This window comes from Pleuronectes platessa, chromosome 2 (assembly GCF_947347685.1).
Source record: "Pleuronectes platessa chromosome 2, fPlePla1.1, whole genome shotgun sequence".
Lineage (NCBI taxonomy): Eukaryota > Metazoa > Chordata > Actinopteri > Pleuronectiformes > Pleuronectidae > Pleuronectes > Pleuronectes platessa.
Genome location: NC_070627.1, coordinates 6,245,134 through 6,264,951, shown reverse-complemented (window position 1 = coordinate 6,264,951; position 19,818 = coordinate 6,245,134). Strand labels below are relative to the sequence as shown.

Here is a 19,818-nt window from a genome sequence, read left to right as displayed (position 1 = left end):
TTGAAGATAAACTGATCAAAAAATAAACTCTGTATTTGCAGGTGTTAGCGCTCTCTCTCTCTCTTTATATTTCTCTCCCTGCTGTGAATCTCATCACAGGCAGTACACACAGTTGCTTGAAGCGCGTTGGACTCTTATCTGCTTAAAATTCTAAGTTGTAGGTGTCACACGGAGCTCTCAGACAGCCCCCCCCTGAGACACCGGCAGCTGGAGAGGGTGAAAAGTAGTTTGTGCTGCTCCAGGACAACTTAATGAGTCTTTAGCCTTCCTCTGCACTTACCCTTCCTCTTTTCTGTTTCTTCCATTCTCGCCTGAAGCCCTGACTACAGCAAGTCGGACAAGAAGCGAATAGAGACATGGTCGTGGGCACTTCGGGCCACTGAGTCGGAGCCTGTTGTCCTTGCGATCTTGTCACGGGTGTAGTTGTGCGCACAGCTGTTAAATATTTAATGCGTTTGTGTCCCGCTTCGCTGTTCCCACAGGGGGTGGAGGTGGACTCTAACTATGCAATAGCCTCTCAGCCCTTATGACGCACATATGATGAGCTGCTGCTGCGCTTGAAGGTTCATCACCTGGAGGGAGTCTGGATGTTTGGACTTCTCTCTATAGAAGAATCTGTTTGTGCTGAACTTAATCACCTTCCTGTAAATTCAGTTGCAGCTAATAGTTGTGTCACCTGCAATTTGATCCACACCAACAGTTACGCTGTAGCAGCTATAGGGATTAGACCAGCAGCCTGTCAATCAGTCTGTGGGTCAGAACATCACATAATTTCCTATTAAAAATATCTAGAGCCCTTCCCATATCTATTTAGGGGAGCAAAATGGTTCTTATACCGATATACAGCATATAGGCCTGTATAAAAACATTTCAAAGATGTTGTTATCAAATCCTTTTCCATATATTAAGCCTCAATTTAATGTATTAGTGATGTTTAACCATCATTTTTTTTAATAAACATTTATAAATAAAAAGAAAACACAAAAAACGACTAAACATTATTTAAAAAAAAAAGTAAGATATAAACATTAATGCACATCTTTTCTGAATTGTTTATTCTGCAAATTCAAAGTTTTACTATCAGTAAACATGAACACATTCTGATGTGTCTATGTATTTGTCGATCTGATAAATCGGTGGCTCCATCAATATAAAGGTTCTGTAAATATCCCAACAACAATTGGCTGGATAACTATACAACTTTGTGCACACATTCATTATCCCCCTTGGATGACCCCCGATGGCTGTGTTGATTTCCTGTCTTTTTCAGTCAGCGGTCTCACAGACTCAACTCTGGTGTTGTGGAGTTCAGTGTCTTGAAGTCTTGTTGCAGCTCTTGATATATGTCGGGTATTGAATCTTATCTTTTTACTGCAGTGATATCAGCCGTGGTGTGAAACACAAGGTTATTATGAGCCTGTGTGTCATTATCAAATTGTGGACAAGGAAATCTTGTTTGTAACTAATCATCACCTTCACGTAGTGTTTTGGTGGCAAGTTTCTTTCTTCAGTTATTTTCGCCGCCTGAGAAGAAAATGTTCCGGTTTGTTTTCCCTACTCCCGTCGCCAGTCAAGTCTTCAAAGTCAAGGCTGACCTGCTTTAGAGGAACTCTCCTGTCGGGCTGCGACGCCTTGGGACTGAAACCTACAGACAAAGACTAATTACTCCGAGCTGCCCCGTCCCTTTCACCTGCCTCACACAGATTATTCTTTTTTTCTCTCCTGCCTCCCACTCGCGAAGGACACCTTTTGAAAGGCACGAGGGAAAAGGCAACAGTGAAAAGAGCTCTTGCAACTATATTACTGTGGTGACAATAACAAGTTTGTCAGCAGAAGTCTGGCTCTGGAGAATTACTGTGTTGGAGAAATGACACGTCATTATCAGGACAGACCGACTAGAGCACAGGAGCGTCCACTTTGCTTTAAGTATCAAAAGGATCTTAGGGGGGGAGGACTGTCATGAGAAGGTACATTTAAATATCTTTTCAGTTCAATATAGCAGCATGAAAAGCTGTCGGACAAAAGGTTTACAAAGAGGAATATAATGATAAAATCATACTTTTATACATTATACTCTTAGCAAGCATAGGGACCTCTGGCTTATGAGTCCGTATATGTCCTATTTTAGATACAAGTATTTGAAGAAAACACATGTCCTTGCTGACGAGCGTCACAGTGACTTACGACTGTCCTTGCGGGGACACACTGACCGTGTTGGAAGAGGCTGATCTGGAGCCTGATTACAGCTGGAAACACGCAGGAAAAGAGGATGACTTGCACGGACAACGTTTTGGATGACGTCAACGCTCTTTGGTGAAGTTTGGAGCCCAACAAGCAGCTTTTTTAACAAGACCACGTTCTGACAGAGGCCGTGTTATGCAGACATGTTTTACAATGAGCAGGATCATGACTGAGAAACAGAAATTCTCATTCACATTCGATAAGGAGCCTCGTTGCGTCTTTGGAGCTTCTCAAACTGGCCAAGTATCAGTTCGTCTTGAAGAGCCATCAGATTATTGATTATTGGAAAAAACCATCATTATTTCTCCAGTTACATAGGTTTCAATTAGTTATTCGATGCTATATAATCGGGCTTAAACTTCAATGATTGACAGTTGTGATTGATTGAGCTTGTGCTGACCTTGATACTGCAGCTCCCTCCCCCTATGGGCACTGTTCAGAATCTGGCTCCAAATATGCAAGATGGCTGCTTTTGTATCTATGATATTTTGTCTTCATTTCAGGATGGTGGGAGAAAGTGGAAATACGTCGTCCATCTTTTTATACAACAAAATATCACCTAACATGACATTTCAGTTCCTGGAATAACTGCCAAGTTTGATAGGAGGGAGGAATTATTGATTAATAATGATTCTTCAGCAAGTTGTGTTGGCGAAAAAGTCAGTTGTGAAATAGCATCATCATCACAACCATCTGACATCAGAAGAGATCGATATGGCCCCTGACAGGAAACAGGCTCTCAGCCACTGTTATGTATTCTAAGTTGCTCTTTTTGTGCAACACTTATGAAACATTTTTTTGCCCTTAGCCATCAATTTAATCCCATGTTGACAATATGATTGATTGTTTTTTTAAGAGTCAGATTTCAGAGGACACACTGGATCCATATCGGTCAATAAAGGAGCTGAAGGACCTTGATGAGGACACTGTGGATATGTATGACCCGTTCAGACGTCCTCTCCTCTAAGCTTCTGATTTGATTTATAGCTCATGTCTGGCCACTGTCCAGTCAGACCTAATAGAATCACAGAAAAGGTCGACTGGGGGTCATCGGTCCAGCCCAGCGTTAAAACTGGTGTGTAAAGGGGGACAGAAGGACAGTGGCTGCACTCGAACCACGACAGGACAAGGACGGATATACAGTCCCATCGCATCAGAAACGTAATGATTCACTCGGATTTACAGTATGAGCAGCAGAGGCACCAGCCAGAGGCACAGAGAGGGCATGGAGGGAGAGGAGAGGATGGGGAAAGGGGGGGAATGGAGAGGAAATAAAATGAGAAGAGACAATATCAGAAGGAGGTGAAATGGTCCACTATTGTTTAACTACGAACAGACGTGCTCTACAAACAGATCAGCGAAGAAATCCCTTTCCACACACTCCACCTGATGAAGGTGTCATTTTTTTTACACGTCTCTGTTTGATTTATTCCTGAAGTTGAAGAGAAATTAGGTCGATTTCGGTTGTGAAATATTTCTCCATCTGTTCCAGGTTGAAAAAGGTGCAGTGACATGACAGTCACGTCCATCAGCTGATACTTTGCTTCCTCTTCTCAGACCGAGATGCCATATTAGATTTGAACCTGGCAAGCTGATGGTAAACTGTAAGATATAGTTGGAGAAAATACATTAGACAATAGTTGTTGGACATCGCAGTTATTAAATGGAAACCACAAACTGTCATCAATCTGAAAGCAAACTTTGTAAAGTTTTCTCTGCAACTTCATAACAGTGTGAGGGATTTCTTTTATCTCACCTGGCCACTATATTTTTGAAGGTTTTATTGTTGCCTTAACACTTAAAACCTTCAAATATGTTGTCCCTGTATCTAATTAATTGCATTTAGACGACTTTATATATTAGCATGCAAGTGCTGTGTCTAATTGTTCATAGTGTAGTTATAGTTTAAACTTTTTTCCCCAATGTATTTTATTCTATTTAGTTTTTACCTGTATTTATTTTGTATTAGGGCTTTTGCAATACCTGGTTTTCCCCAATGAGCAATAAATCCTATTTCGTCTTATCTTATCTAGTCATCAGTTAATCATTTTCATTTTCATTTTCATTTTTTATTTGATATTCCTTGTTTATTATAAAGTAAAGTATCTTTTATGAGTTTTACACTGTTTAATAGAGCAGAATATTTGATTAGAGCAAACTCTGATTGTGGCATTTTTCTAAATGTTCTGGTAATTAAAGATAATATGTAACAATTCTACATTAAAATGTCTAAAAAGGACAAAAATATTTTTGTTGAATTGTGTACTTACATTATTAAAAATATTTCCAAGAATGTTAAAAAAAACAGAGAAATCTCCAATTTTCATTCAGCGTAAAAGTTGTAAATTGAATGTTTACTGCTTAAAATGATCAATCTACAAACTCATTGCCGGATTATTTAATAGACTAATTATGTCACTTGTAAATTGGTTAGAAAGAAGTGTAGCCACTTGATATCTCCTTTACCTATTTTCCACGACAATCATACAAATACTAATCCGGGCTGAACACAAAGAGGAGATTTGAGTCCTTTGTGTCCTTTTCCTGCTGAAATGAGAACGAATGAGTCGGAGTGAGAGAAATCCTCCTGTTTGCTTCCAGGGTGAGAGGACGACAGGACAACTGGACACACCTTTCTTTTAATCTGGCAGAGATGGGAGCTACTTAGTCAGAGAGCACAGAGGAGACACAGGGGAGGGAGGGTGTGTGTGTGTGTGTGTGCAAATAAAATACACTCAGACAAAACACACACACACACTCAATGAGGGCGAGGAGGGAGGAGAGAGGAGTTGGAGGTGTATAGAAACAGAGGGGAGGTGCACGGTAAGGAAATCAGAAGGTAAAGGGATGAATTTTATTCTGTAGTGACCTGCACCTGGTGGGACGTCTCCACAGCTGATCAGCAGGATGCCTCAGAGGAGAAGGAGTTACACATTCGGAGCTTACGGAGGGTAAGAGAACAGAGAAACATCAACTCTCCCGGCTGTGTCTCCTGTGATGAATCTCCAGGACTGTGTTTGTGTGTCTGTTACCAGCCCGTCTGTCACCGAGGTGCAGGGAGAGCAAAGTGTGAGACGGCTCAGGAAGCGGTGGTGCACCCGCTCATCCACGACCCTCAGCACCTTGAACTCCCGACTCACAGCTTTGTCTTTTTAATGCTGAATCACTGAGCAGAGAAATGGTGTGAGCAGGAGATTGATTAGTTGATTCTCTCGATCCCACAAGTTCCTTTCTTCCCCACAAGTTGCCGTCTTAACTTCTCCACAGAATATCCTGAATACACCCCGGAGAACGAAGGCAGTTTGAGCACAAGCGTCAGTTCTCTTGATGATAAATAAATAAATCCACAAATGTCCTGAGGGATTATATGTTGTTGCTGTTTTCTTTCTTTTGGTAAAACAAGCAGATTAAGAAATGCTGTTGCGTTCCCAGAGAAACAATCAAACGCTGGGGATATTGAGTTAGTGTGGGATCAGGGATCCAATTAAAGGCTTATTTACCGGGTGTATATTTATCACTCTCAGGAAAACAAAGGGCAGCAGCATCTTTGCTTCAGTCGTGAACAACACACTTACTTGCGTCAATTGCATTATTGATAGAGGGTTGGGGCACGTGGCCTGCTGCAGCCGAGCAGGTGGAGCGGGTCGTCCACTCATCTGAAGGTCACCGGTTCAATCCCCGAGGCCTCTAGGTCACATTTCGTATTGTGCATGTTGAATAATGTGAATTGTATGTTAAAACATTCTGAGTGGACGTTAAGAAGCTCTTTATATATTCAGTCCATCGACAAAGAGAATCTCCCGGATCTGAAACTACTTTGGCTTATGAGCGATGAGCCGCTCGGCTCCACAATGCATCAGAATTCATGAGCCGATGGAATTACTTCCACTATTGTATTTTGATGCTCGTGGGCTCTGCCAAGTCGGCATCGAAAACACTTACAAGGCTCCATTTGACATTCAGAGTCAGATTGAAATGAAGCTCGTGTTCCCGGGAAGACGCAGCCAACAAGTTGTGCACGGAAAAAAAACACAACAACCACTTCATACCGAGATGTGCAATGGGATTTTGGGAGTTGTTGTACAAAATAAACATGTAGTTACATTTTAGAGGTTAAAAAAGGAGAAAACATAATACTGTCGACACTCTTTCTATAAACCTGTGAAACAAGTTGTGTTTTATTGACTTTACTGAGGTTTGGTAACTGGATATTTGTTGTAACATCACAACCTTTCCTTGCACATTAGTGAGTATTCTCTGTGAGAGCTTCTGAGCCTGAGCCTGATGTTCAACAGGGGCCACTGAGGCTCATTTGTGCTGCAGTAGTTTTTCTAAAGACTCCCATCAGAGTCGTTAAGTGAAGGGAAACAATCTCAAAACAACAAACCTATCTGCTTGTTATTTTCTAATTGGATCAGTTTGTTTCTTAACTGAAAAATATTGCAGAAAATTGTCCTTTCTTTGTGATATATGCAGATGTATTATGGCTTTTTCCGATATTATGGATGAATGTGTATTATAGTTCATGTATCACCTGACTCGGCTCTTCACCTGCAGTCGAACAGGATGTTTTCAGCAGCGTTCAACTCTTTTGTTTTTTGTTTCTACCCCTCATTGTTTCTACTGTTGTGGTTCCCTCTTACTCCTCTCAACCCATTCTCAGGTGCACCAGCGAGTTATTTACATAAACTTGAACTCTAGTGGCACACAACCAAGGTCACATATCAGTGAGTGGAGCTGCTGGACGGAGAGAATTGATCAGCTGAAGAGTCTCAGGAGATATGAAAGCTCAAGTTTTTAAGACGAGCGATTATTGGACTTGAATTTGTCGTGTCGCCAGAAACACTGAGGATAAATGGTGATGTTTGGAGTGTGTCTAGATGAAGTTTGCCAAATTTGTGTTTCCAGCTTGTTTCACACTTGGCAATTGGACAGAAAAGTCACTTACTGCAGGTTTTAAGTGGCGACCATGGACTGTTTATGAAGATGGACAAAGTGTCACCGGAGATGAAGCCAAAATATACCGGATAAGAAGGCAGCCATCTTGTGCATTTGAGTCTGAACAGTAGCAACCAGGAGATATACACACACTCAAACCAATCAGAAGTCAGGCTTAGCTGTCAATCAGGACATTTCACCTCATCATATTGGATCAAATAACTCAAACCAAACTTACATAAAAATGAAACACTTGAACATGCATCAGTGTGATAAGAGCAAACTAAAATAGATTTGATGTGTACTTTCGGTCCTCGTCCTATCCAGTAACATGGAGGAGGCAGGATTTATGATATATGGTCACATGTGGGAGCCGCTTGAATTTTCCATTGTGTTTAATTTTCATTTATCTTCCTCCATTTTCTCCATCCATCCATGATCCACTCTGATAACTGTCGTCTCCAGCTTGTTCCTCTGACCTGTCTTTGCCTCAGGATTCTTAGAAAACACGAGATGAATGAACACACGTATTTCCACAGAAGAAATTAGGTTTACATTTTCCACTTTAATCTGTTGAATAGTTTTCTCTTATTTGCGCTTGTCAACAAAATCCGTCTCTGTTGTTAAAAGCGTTGTTGTTGACGAAGAATCACTCCGGGGAAATTAATGCTTAATGCATAACGGGGGAGAAAAATGATTTTCAAAGAGAAATGGACCAACAAATTACCGCTTCTGCGTTTGCTTCAAGATTTTCACCGAAAAGACATGATTTTTTTGCAGAGTCCCTTCCGCACACAGTTTCATAGAAATTGCTGTTATCACATAATTATGTGGCTGTTTTGACAAAATACTAACTAGTAAACAACTGCAAAACGAAAAAAGGGATGAGCTAAAATAAAAGCTGGAAATTGTGCCCAATTTCAGCCTCAATCTCCTGCACGAGTGATTCGTTTTACGCTGTGAACATTCAAAGCGGGGCGATTATGTGAAGTTGGGAAAACAATTAAAAAAACAAGAGGTGGTTGAGGGCCGTGTGGGTGAGCAGCTATTTTGGATATCCATTAAACTTTCTTTTTTTTTCTACAAACCTCCCACTCGTATTTTAACCTCTGGAACAAGCGGGTGAAGTCAACACCCCCTCATGAGCTCAGAGGCTCTGCTTCATCTCAGTGACCTATTTCGTACCTATTTTCAGATTTTTGAGTTTGTGGAGCTGAAGGTTTTAGAGAAAGTTAGTCGGAGGCGCTGGTATTTTCGTGAGCTGTAAATTGCAGCCGGTTGTTTTGCTGCTGTTGAGTGAAGTCGGTTTCAAGCCTGGAGACAAGTGGCAAGACCAAAGGAGAGTGTGTGTGTGTGTGTGTGTGTGTGTGTGTGTGTGTGTGTGTGTGTGTGTGTGTGTGTGTGTGTGTGTGTGTGTGTGTGTGTGTGTGTGTGTGTGTGTGTGTGTGTGTGTGTGTGTGTGTGTGTGTGTGTGTGTGTGTGTGTGTGTGTGTGTGTGTGAACCTTCACTTCCAGGCTGCTTGTCAGATCCATATACATATGCTGTATTTATTTTTTGCATGATGACACATATGCATGTTTGTTGAGAGTTATGACTGTTTTTTCTTGAAGCAGCCCAAGTCATTACAGGCATATGACAGATTAAAGTTAGATGTGATGACGTTGCATCAGGTATCCAGTAATAATGACAACAAAACAAACAGCTCTATAGTTTCCCTGAGGAGGTGGTGGAGACCCAAACTAGAGCAAAAGGAGAGAGTAGGTTAGTGCTGTAAGTTCACACACACAACATGAACACTCTACGTCAGCCCTGCTTGTCTGTTGTTCCTCCTCTGCTGCTGCTAACGGGTTAGCCTGTTTTGTTGTCACAAGGCTCATCGCTTTGTATGACATAAAATCCTAAACGTGCTCACGCCTCTTCTCAGATGATTTGGTGTCGTCACAGCTTTGCTTGCCAGCGTTCTCTCCATGTTCGTATAGCGTTGCATTACTGGCTTACTTTACTGATGGGCGAAGAGCACAGGGAATAGTTGAAGCTACTGGATCACGAGGAAAACTTCTTCAGATGGTCTGATGCTATTATCGACTGTTTATTTTGAATCTTAACTGGTCAATACGGTTTGAATATGAACTTTTTCTCCCACTTCGAATGAATTTTTTAAAATATAAAAATGACAATTGGGGAAATAATGGATGTAGAAAAGCGTAACGCCAGAAACTTTGCTCCACATTAATGATAATGTTCGTACTGATAATGCTTTAAACTGCTGAAGGTGTAAATAAACGTTTGTCTACAAACTCACTGAACTAACTTGCAAGTTGATGATATGTAAATGTGTTCACAGCTTGATTTCACTGCTAAAAAAGTATTTTATTGCAGTTTTCAACTTCATGGCTTTAAAGTATTTCTCTAATACCAATAACACTTATTAATACATATCAATGCTGTGGAAAAGGTAAAACTGTTTATTAAACTTCAAAACTTTGGACTTGTGTAGGTGGATTTGATCAGCATTTATTGCAGTTGATAAATGACTAGACACTGATTTAAATGTCAAATCCTGACTAAATGACTTCAGCTGTAAAAACATGACGGAAAAGTAGAAACGTTTTATGTGAAATATCATCGTAAAAAGCAAATTGAGAAAAAACAAGTTTAATTAGATTTCTCTCATTTCCGCCGCGGTAATTTTGTGTAAAAGGCAATTATGTTGTACAAATAGCTTATTGATGATCTTATTCTTATTCCGGTGACTTGTCTTCTTGGACTTCTTAGAGAAGATTAAAATGTTTGTTTGCCTCATCAGGACGCTGCCAAACCGGCGTCTTTACCCAGCGACCAGCCAAAAGCTGCTGTTTCCCCCTTCAGGGCTTTCCTTGTCACTTCTACTAAAGCTGGATTGAATTCAGTCCAATTATTCCAAAAGTTCGACTGCAGCCCTGAAAACTAGATTAGCCTAAGAAGTTCTGGTTCACTGCCGTCGCTGTGGTTAAAGCAGCTGGTGAGAGAGTCGGGGAGTGAAGAGGGTCGTTCCCACCTTTCTTCTACTGGACACGTTGAAACAAAGACTGAGACAAACTGTTCACACCAGCGTGAGCAGATCCATAGCAGAGAGGAAAGTGGCGACGACGGATAATTAGCAGACGATCTTGTTCTGAGTGGTTTACGTTTCCTCGTCATTACACCAGAAGAAAGGCTGATGGATGCACAGAGCTGCTTCTCTTATCGATCTCTCTCCTCTAACACAATTCATAGAGATTTCTGTCTGAATGGATGAGCCCACTTTCATCTCTTTTCCTGCCAGGGAGAAAATTAGGCTGCGGTTTGAGTTTTTGTGTTACACGATTCAATATTTTACCTGTGAATTATATTTATAGCCCTAATAGTTTATTAGAGTAAAAGGTGATATCCATCCTAATGAGACTATTTCAGATTGTATAAAATCTTGTTTTTTATTAGATGTAATAACTGCTGAACATTTGACATCTTTGAAATACAGTTATGAAATGAGACATTAATTTGAAAACTTTGCAAATATGCTTAAACGTTTCTCAAAAGTTTCCAGTTTTCCAATGCTGAGAATTTGCTGCTTGTCAAAGTTTTATATAAAACTAAACTAAACATGACATTGGTTTGGATATAAGCATGAGTTTTTTTACTATTTTCTGACATTTTATACACTAAATAATCGTTTATCAAAAGAAATAGATTTGGGCCATAAATCAATATCAACTATAGAATTCAGTGGAGCGTGATCCTCCACCAAACTTGAACAGTCCCTTTATGAAACCACATCTGAATTCACTAGATCCGGGGGGGGTGTATCTGCAACAAATAAAACACACTCACAAATTCAATTCAATTCACAAACTCACCTGTGTCCCACCCCCTGAGCTGCATGTAGATTTAATGGCTTCTTCCCTTATCTTTCCACCGAGTTCCGTGATAATACGTAATGCAGGGTTTCCCCCAGAAAACTTGCTAAGCCTGGTGGTAGGGCCGCTAGAGAAGCCGACCGGCGGCTGACAAAAAGATGTTAAAAGTTGACAGGAATTTTGAAATTATGACAATTGTTATTTTAAGACATTTATTAACAATACTTATTAATATTACATAATACAGTTTACAAAAAATAATAAATAAAATAAAAATAAATATTATCAATTAGTAAAATCTAAATGAATCTAAAAAAACTAGCCATTTCTGGTCACATTTAAAAGTAAAATAAATTAACATAAACAAAAAAGTGCAAACATGGCCAAGGGGGAACAGGGAACTCAGGGCCTGAAGAGGTATGCTGTGTGACCTCTTTTACTTCTTGCAAGTGATCCGTCTCGGCTTCTGAAAGAACTCCTCAAGACCCTTACTGTAGTCAAGATCAGCCATAGAGGGACCATTTATTGTTATACAGAGGCAACCTGTTCCTGAGGTCTTTGGGTTAAATCCGCTACTTGGATGTTTCCCATCGCGACTCGCAGCAGGCTGCTCCGACGGGCTAACATCCGACATGCTAACATCCGACGTGCTAATATCCGACATGCTAACATCCGACGGGCTAACATCCGAAATGCTAACATCCGACGCGCTAACATCCGCGCTAACTAGCTCTGGCTCTGCCTCATCATCGAGCCCACGGCTCGCTGGCGATGCTCTCCGCTTGGCCTGGGGCTGAACGAGCGGCCTCCCCCGACTCCGGAAAAAGAAAGAGTCCAAGGTTTTTTGACCCTTTCTCCGTGACATGTCGCGTGAAAGTTGTTGCGAAAGTTGTTGCGTGGTAGAGACGGGTCGTGGTTTTGGAGGTTCAGGTGATGGAAAATACACCTGACCTCTTACCTTATGGGTTCACATACTGACCATAAGACGTCGCCATTGCGGTTTCAATCGTATCACCAGATGCGGTTAAAAGCGCAATGCCGTCTTTGGTATCATGTTTCTGGTGCATAACATTTTTTTTTTTTTTTAATAAATAAAAAAGCGACGCTTAGCCTGGCGGGGGGGGGGAGAAAAGCCTGGCGGCCCGCCAGGCCTATAAAGCACTGGGGGAAACCGTGTAATGTAGAAGCACAAATGTGTGAAAACGTGCTAATAGCAGTATAATAAAAATTCAATACATATCTATATAATGCATTGTGTAAGCAAAGTGAGGAGTTAGAACATATGATTGATCTAAATCAGATTAGTTAAAGGTTTTGTTGTTTATAGCGAGTTTAAAGGAATACAAACTTCACAAAGGAACAGAAATGAACCTTTACCCTCAAAATGTGTGTTTAATGGGACGTTTATCACAATAGTCGTTGATATTGACTGATGTTTCTTTACCTATTTTTGGCCGCAGCCCTAAATTAAATCTTAAGCAATCATTTCTAAACCTTGACCTGCACCCTTATGACTTACAGCCATAATAACTCGGCCTGTTTTCCCTCTTCCCGTGTACTTGCGTCAGTGAGTGATGATGGAGTTGATGGAGGCGTTGCTGTTTATGTGATGGTCTGTTCCTCACTCGCGTTCTGTTAACACCAACACAGTGTGTTGCCTGTGTCAGCAGGGGCAGGTAATCGCTGACTGGCAAACAAATATTTCCATTCTCAACACGCGGGGCAACGAACACACGGCTAAAGAGCAGCGCCCTCAGCAGCGCCTCGCAGAATGTCAGTGTTTCCGTTTCGAAAACAAAAGGTGAGTTGTGTGTGATGACAGAGCCGCCGCGCTGCGAGTGGGCATCACAAGAGTCTGGTGAAAACACAACTGTTTCAATTTCTTACATCACGCCATCCGCCATCGGACAGCTTTATTTAATATTGTGACAACAGGCTGAAACACTGGAGAGAGGGAAAACGGGGGGGGAACGATACGGAGCCAGAGCCACGGATGGAGGTGCTATCGGGCTGAGCCATAAAGTGTGAGACAGTGAAGACAGAGACAGATCAGAGGTCACACCAGGTCAAACTAACCCCGGCTTTATCCTGCCACCCAGTGGTGTGGGCATGCTACTGGAAATTGATTCTTTGCCCTTTTGAGAGATGAGTAAAACTTAATAAACCTTAATTAGAGGACGTGGAAGATGGAAACTTAAAAATCCAACTGTTGAGCTCATCCAGGGACGTTATGTGTTATGTGTTTATTGGTTTTTCTTTTTCCATCTTTCATTATTTTTTAAATATAAAAATATCCACTTTTTCCTCAGTTTTACTTCAATTTTAATTATGTCTCGCCATCTATTCATCCATCCATCTAATTATCAATCAGCCCACCTGCACACACATGCGTCTATCCATATTATCAATCCATCCAACTATCACAATATAACAAGTAGTTTTTGATATTTTAAATAAATTTCATCTTTTTTACTTTTTCAGTGCTGGACCTTTACTTCATAATCAGCATTTCTACTTGTACTGCAGTGTGTGCAGCAGGAACATGCGTCTGTATTTAATTAAATTTGTATAATATGTGTAGAGACGATATTTAATCTAAAACCAGATTTTAAGCTGCTCCTCAAAACACAGATGGTGTCGGACTGTGCACTCTGCTCTTATACATCCCCAGCCCTCTTTGGCATAAATCAATTATGGTAAAATAAGACGTCGTTCTATGAATATTTTATGGGGGTGAGGGGAAATCAAGAGCAGCCTTTGCATGCATCCCTACTCTCCGTGGGTAAATCCTACAGTAAATGGGTTTACTTTTCTTTTTTTTGTAGCATCTCATTCATCATTTTGAAAGTGTTTTTCATGAGACCTTGTGAGGAAAATGAATAATCGATAAGCCGTGGACAAATGACAGGTGAGTATATTGTTTTCGAGGCACTTAACTTGCCTCATGGACAAATCGCATTGGAAATTAAAATTAAAACTCTTGAGAAATCTTGGTATATGGATGAGGGATGGTCCACATTGAGAATCTGACACTTTGCACGTTGTAGTGGAAACAAACTTCAGTTGCCTGTTCTCTCTCTATCCACGAACAGGAGAAGAATGGCTTCAATTATCTCTGTGATTTTCATTTTGTACTTTTACTGAAGTGTGTGTGAGTGTGTGTGTGTGTGGCATCAAATGCTAGCAGTTTTCATTTGATTGGTTTAGCCCGGAGGAAATTGGGATTAGCCCTGATTATCAGTGGATTGATTGGCCCCCACCAGCGTCCACTCAAGCGGAGGCTGCTGGGAAGATTGATCCAGGTGGGAGGATGATCTGTTTCCTGTTTCATTTGTATGCAGAGCAAATGGAAAGCGAGCGCCGCACAACTCCTACCACTCTGTAGAAGTGATGCACAGACTCTGTTTCCCCTCAGGCAGTTTAATTCTACCGATAACACTCGCGGCTTATCAACATTTCCGTTTAACAACAACAACAAATCATAATTCCTACACCCTGCGTGCTGCCGTGTCAGTTTTATATACTCGTTTCCCAGTTTTATTACTGGTGCAGGGGCCGCTGCTGTGAACAGATCAGTTTTTTTCATAGTTCGGTGAAGCACGACTCAGTTCGCAGACCCATCAACTGCACGATCTGTTGTTGTGATCACACCCGGTGTAGTGGATGCGATGTTGTTGTGTTCGACAACGTCACGTACGTCGATGAGTTCCCGGCCGCCGCTGCTACAGAGCGCTGGTCGCCTGTTTATTCAAAGTTAATTGGTATTTGTTACAGTCATTAGCTCGTGGTGAGGAAGGGGAACATTTAACAAAGTGTAATTGGTTAATTTAAGATATTTAACCTCATCCTTAACCTTTTCTGTATATTTAATGTATGTATAGTGTTCGACATTGTACTTCCTTAACAATACAAATGCCCAGTGTTATAAGATAGACCTAAAGTGTCTGATAGAAGTGTAAGTTCCCCATATTGTTTTAACAAGGTTAAAATATGTTGACGTTTGATATAAATTTTGTTTTTGCTGCCATCAAGTAAACAGAAAGGAACAACAACCATTTTGCATTGAAGGTCACTGAAGCCATTCTGTTTTCGGTTTGTCTGTCCATCTGTTTTCTGTCCCATGCTTGTGAACACGATATCTCAAGAATTCCTTCAGGGAAGTTCTTCAATTTTGGGACAAATGTTGAGTTGGACATAAGGATCAACTGATTAGATTCTGAGAGTCACAGTGACCTCATGCTGTTTTGAATAGGGCTTAACAGGATCACCCATTTGGCACATTGCTTGGACTCAAGGATGAACCGATTAGGTTATGGCGGTCAATGGTCAAGGTCACTGTGACCTCACCAAACACTTTTGTTGCCTTGTGATATCTTAAGAATGCCCGAAGAGAATCCTTGCGATTTTGTAAAATATTTTCATTTTGAATCGCAGATTAAACAATTTCATTTGGGTTGTAAAAAGTTGGTGAACGTGATATCTCAAGTCTGTTTTGAGGGTACTTCTTCAAATCTTTGCATTTGTCACTTGGACTCAATGATTTACCGAGTTAATGAACTGATTGTCATCTTGCAATAACACACTGGATGAGAATCTGCATTAATCTGCTGCTATTTCTTTCTCTGCAGGGTCGACAAGAACTTCTCCAGGACCAGAAGCTTATGGTGAGTCCTGCTCTGATTGAAATACAACATAACTCATCACAGAGATTTGATTTAATGCCTGACCTCATTCACTTGAACATTGAGTTGTGTTCCCAACTATTGAAGCCCTTGAGATGCGTGCAACAGAGCTGCTGAAGCAGATTACATTTTATTATACATCCAACTTTAATCGTCTGAAGGCAGAATGAAACATGACCAGACCCTCGCGGACTATCTCTACTCAGTTAGTTGGTATTCATACGATCCCTCTGTTCCAACCAGATTGGTGCTCAGCATTCAGGTCCTAACTCCGTGTTGTGACCTGAATATAGACACAGTTATGAAGGCTGATAAGACCTGTAATTTTTCCAACAGTGAAAACCATAAGCAAACTTTCCCTCCTCCTTATCTCAACTCTGACTTGTTCCTGGCGCTTAACAAGAATTTAAATCGTGCATGAAATAATGTTGTCACTCAGCCAAGCCTGTCTGTTCTTATGGTGTCGTACATCTGCATTCGAAAGGACAGAGATAGGGGAAGTGAAGCCAATGTGTGGTCGTAAATTATAGACTGTATTTAAAGATTGACGACATGACGGCTTTCAAAAAGTGAAGCCGATTGATCCTGACTGCCGCCCCCCCCCGGGGAGCTGGCTGCAGTACAGGTCATAAATCCTGCCTCCTCTGTGCCGGTCAATGGAACAAACTGAAAAGCCAAAAGCCCACGTTCGCTTTGGTTTCTGTCGTTTAGGTGTAATCACACTGATGCTTGTTGTGTTTAGCTTTCCAGTGAGGTTGGTTTTTAATTACTTGAGACATATGAATGGGGTGAAACGTCTAGATAGGTGAGATTAACTTGCGATTGGTCGAGCCCATGAATCGGCAAGAACTTGATAAAACCCTAACCCTCCACTCGGTGATAACCATCTCCCAGACTTTGGCTCAAAATGAAGTCAAAATTGCGGAATCGACATCTGATATTTTGGCTTCATTTTTGTATTTACTATTTATGCTTTAAATACTTGGGCAAGTGAGAGAGAACACCAGCATGTACTGTATGCAATACAGCTTTGAGACACAAACATTAATATTACAACTTGCGCACACATAAATATTTTCAATAGTTCATTTGTAATCCAGTTCCACAACTCTTTGTTTGTGGTGCTGTGAGTTGTGACCTTTATATTTAAGTTCGAGTTTGTGTTGTATGGAGTCAAGGCAGTTGGAAAATGAGACTAAGCTCCCGTCTTTACAATATTTTTAGTTCCCATCTTAAATACCCTTATAAAATATGTCATATAAGGGTAGAATAACCTAGGATTACATGTTTACAAAGTGATAAAGAAAACACATGATATATAAATCATGTCACACTAATGGTTGATATTCCATAAAAGGCTCAGAATCAATAGCTGTCAGTAACACTAACTACAGGAGGATTCAAGACAGCAAATGTCTTTATGAACACTGGTTATCTAATCTAATTATCAGAGGTGATTGTCGGAGTTTGTCTGTTCTGCAGGCGGCTGAGGTCGGGTTTCTTCTTTCACTGGGTTGAATGAGACGCACCAATGAAAAGCGAACGGAGAAGTGAAGACTAATTACCTATTAGATTATAGATTTCTGTCTTTTTGTTTGCACGATTCTCCGCCAGAATCTCAGCAACTAAAAAAAGAAGCAGTCGCCTCCTCATTCTGCATCAAATGGGCCAGAGCCACGTACAAACTGAGTCATAATGAGTCTGGAAAGGACAATGAGAGGGTTCAGCGGATAGAGGAAATTGGAGGTGCAAGGGTGCTCAGGCTGCACAGAGGAGAACACAGCGCTCACACACCCACTGAATTTCATTATTAGGGTTTGGTTTCTGTTGCAAACTGGCCTGTGATGCATGGTAATGGTGCCTCCAAGTTGGTTTTGAGCAGTCGATAGTTATCCACACTACAGCTCTCTGATAATAATCACTGAGTCATTAGGCCCATTGTGTATTCAATCAGTCTCAGGCTGCACTGACGTTAAACAGCTTAGCTACCCACAGCCACATACCTACTGTTTAATAATTCATCTGCTTTGGGCCCCAGGAGGGATTTCTTGATTTTTCTCTGAATCAAGTGGATTTTGTTCCAATACAAAGTTTGCTCATATATTATTGGATCATACTCCAAAAAGGTTTATAAACTAGTGTCTAATTTGTCAATAGGAAAGTTAGGAGTAACACTCTGATCGCTATACCACACTGGCTTTGACTCAATTCACGCATCCTTCACAGTATGGTTGTATGTTCTGATTACAGGCAACAACCAGCACATAACATGTGGCTATAATTCATGCGAATGGATTCCGAGATCAGGACGTGCAGGAAATGTTTGAAAAGAATTCAGCGTAAAGGGAGGTTTTTACAGAATTTTGCAGACACCTCGGTCGAGGCCTTTGTGTTCTGGAAAGGAAGCAGACATTCAGTGTCCGTCATTAAATACTGTCCTCCTGGATCCTCTGCCATAGCCACTGCTTCAAATCTATTACACCATTATCCTGAACCAGCCAGGTGTGTGTGAGTGTGTGTGTGTGTGTGTACAAACACAAAGCACTCACACTTTTCTCTCATCGGTGGTGAGTCTCCTCCATCTCACCCTGGCACACAGGACTTTCCTCTTTGTGTTCTTGTACCTTAAATAACCCTGATTCACTGGGGGTAGGACAGTGCTCCTTAGGCAAAGTGAGAACACACTCACGTCTCGGTGCTGAATCGTTCCCAGCGACGTGTTCCCAATTAAGCACTCATTAACTTGATTGCTCTGGATAATGGTGGTGCTTATCTCCTCAGTCTAAAGATCCTGCTGTGCTGCGGTAAGGAGGCCAGAATAAATGTCGTGCCATTTCTGCAGGAACTGTTATTTTCCGGATGTGGACTTTTTTTTTTTCTCCCTTCACAACTTAATTCTGCTCTAATGGGAAAAATCATTCAAATTGCATTTTTTTTTGCATTACTGTATGTCCAGTGATGCAGATAATAACCATTTCTATGAATTATTTATAAAAAATTAGTTTTAATGAACATGTTTGGTTAGGGACACTCCTTATTGATATATTATGTAAAGCATATGCACACATCTGCCGCCGTGCAGCCACTTACTCTGGGCTGGAGCGACCCTCGGACTGACAGGAGGAGCTGGGTGGTAATGAAGAGCTCCTCAGCGCTGGACGATGAGAAGGAGCGAGCCAAAGAGGCTTTAATTGGGGATGTGTGCCACTTCGGATCGCTGTCAACGGCCATCTTTCCTCCTAATTCGGTGTTGTGAGGAGGAAGAGAAAATAGAAATGAACAAAACAAAACCAAAGCTCGCCCACTGAGTCAGTCATGGGGACAAATAAAACCATTTGAACGGTTGCTGTATTGGACATTCTGAACAAGATATTACTGCTGTCTTCCTAATGTTGTGTTGCACCCCCCCCCTCATTGCTTCCTGATGTCCTCACATTTCACAGATGTTCAATTGATCTCAGAGTGTGATTGCCAGGAAACAGTGAATTTACCGTGATGGGAATCAAACCATTCCTGGATAGCCTCTGCGTGACGGCACACCCCTGATGCCAGAATCATCAATTTTACTAAAGAGACAGTTTGCAATTAAACACACCCACACCAACTGAGCATTACCACCATGCTACGGTATTGGCATATGGCACAGTGGGTGGAAAGAATAGTTTTTATCATGGATTCCTCGGAAAACGGCGGAAATAACTCTTCAAATGTGACAATGTGTCCAGAGTTCCTCATTGTAATTTGGAATCATCCCTTAATGAAGCAGCGTCTCTTCAAACCCATTGGCTGCCGCTCACCATTATACTGGGGTGTAACCATTTTATGTTTCTGAGCACCTCCATTAGACTGTATATGTCTTGGCTGCTTCATCTGTTGCTCACAGATCATTGCAGCCTCCTCTGGCTTCATCCTTTCCTCCATACACACAGACTGAGGTAGATTTTATGTCCATTAAGAACCATGGCGCCTGCAGGACTAGATTTCATCCAGGCAGCTCCCACAACCTAATTCTCCCTCTGTTCCCCTGCTTGATAAGCCACGTTCTTTGTACTCGTATCACAAAGTATTAGTCCAATACTTT

At 41.3% G+C, this 19,818-nt stretch overlaps 1 protein-coding gene across 4 annotated transcripts in view; it reads left to right on the top strand.

Moving 5' to 3' along the window:
- The first annotated feature begins 5,011 nt into the window (after positions 1-5,011).
- rap1gapb (RAP1 GTPase activating protein b) overlaps positions 5,012-19,818 on the top strand; it is a 67,999-nt gene continuing 53,192 nt past the window's right edge. For all 4 annotated transcript variants that reach the window (XM_053431615.1, XM_053431651.1, XM_053431624.1 and 1 more), the window contains exons 1-2: positions 5,012-5,192; positions 15,684-15,719. In XM_053431615.1, the coding sequence (XP_053287590.1) occupies positions 5,149-5,192; positions 15,684-15,719 (80 nt within the window). In that variant the 5' untranslated portion in view covers positions 5,012-5,148. The remainder of the gene's footprint in view (positions 5,193-15,683; positions 15,720-19,818) is intronic.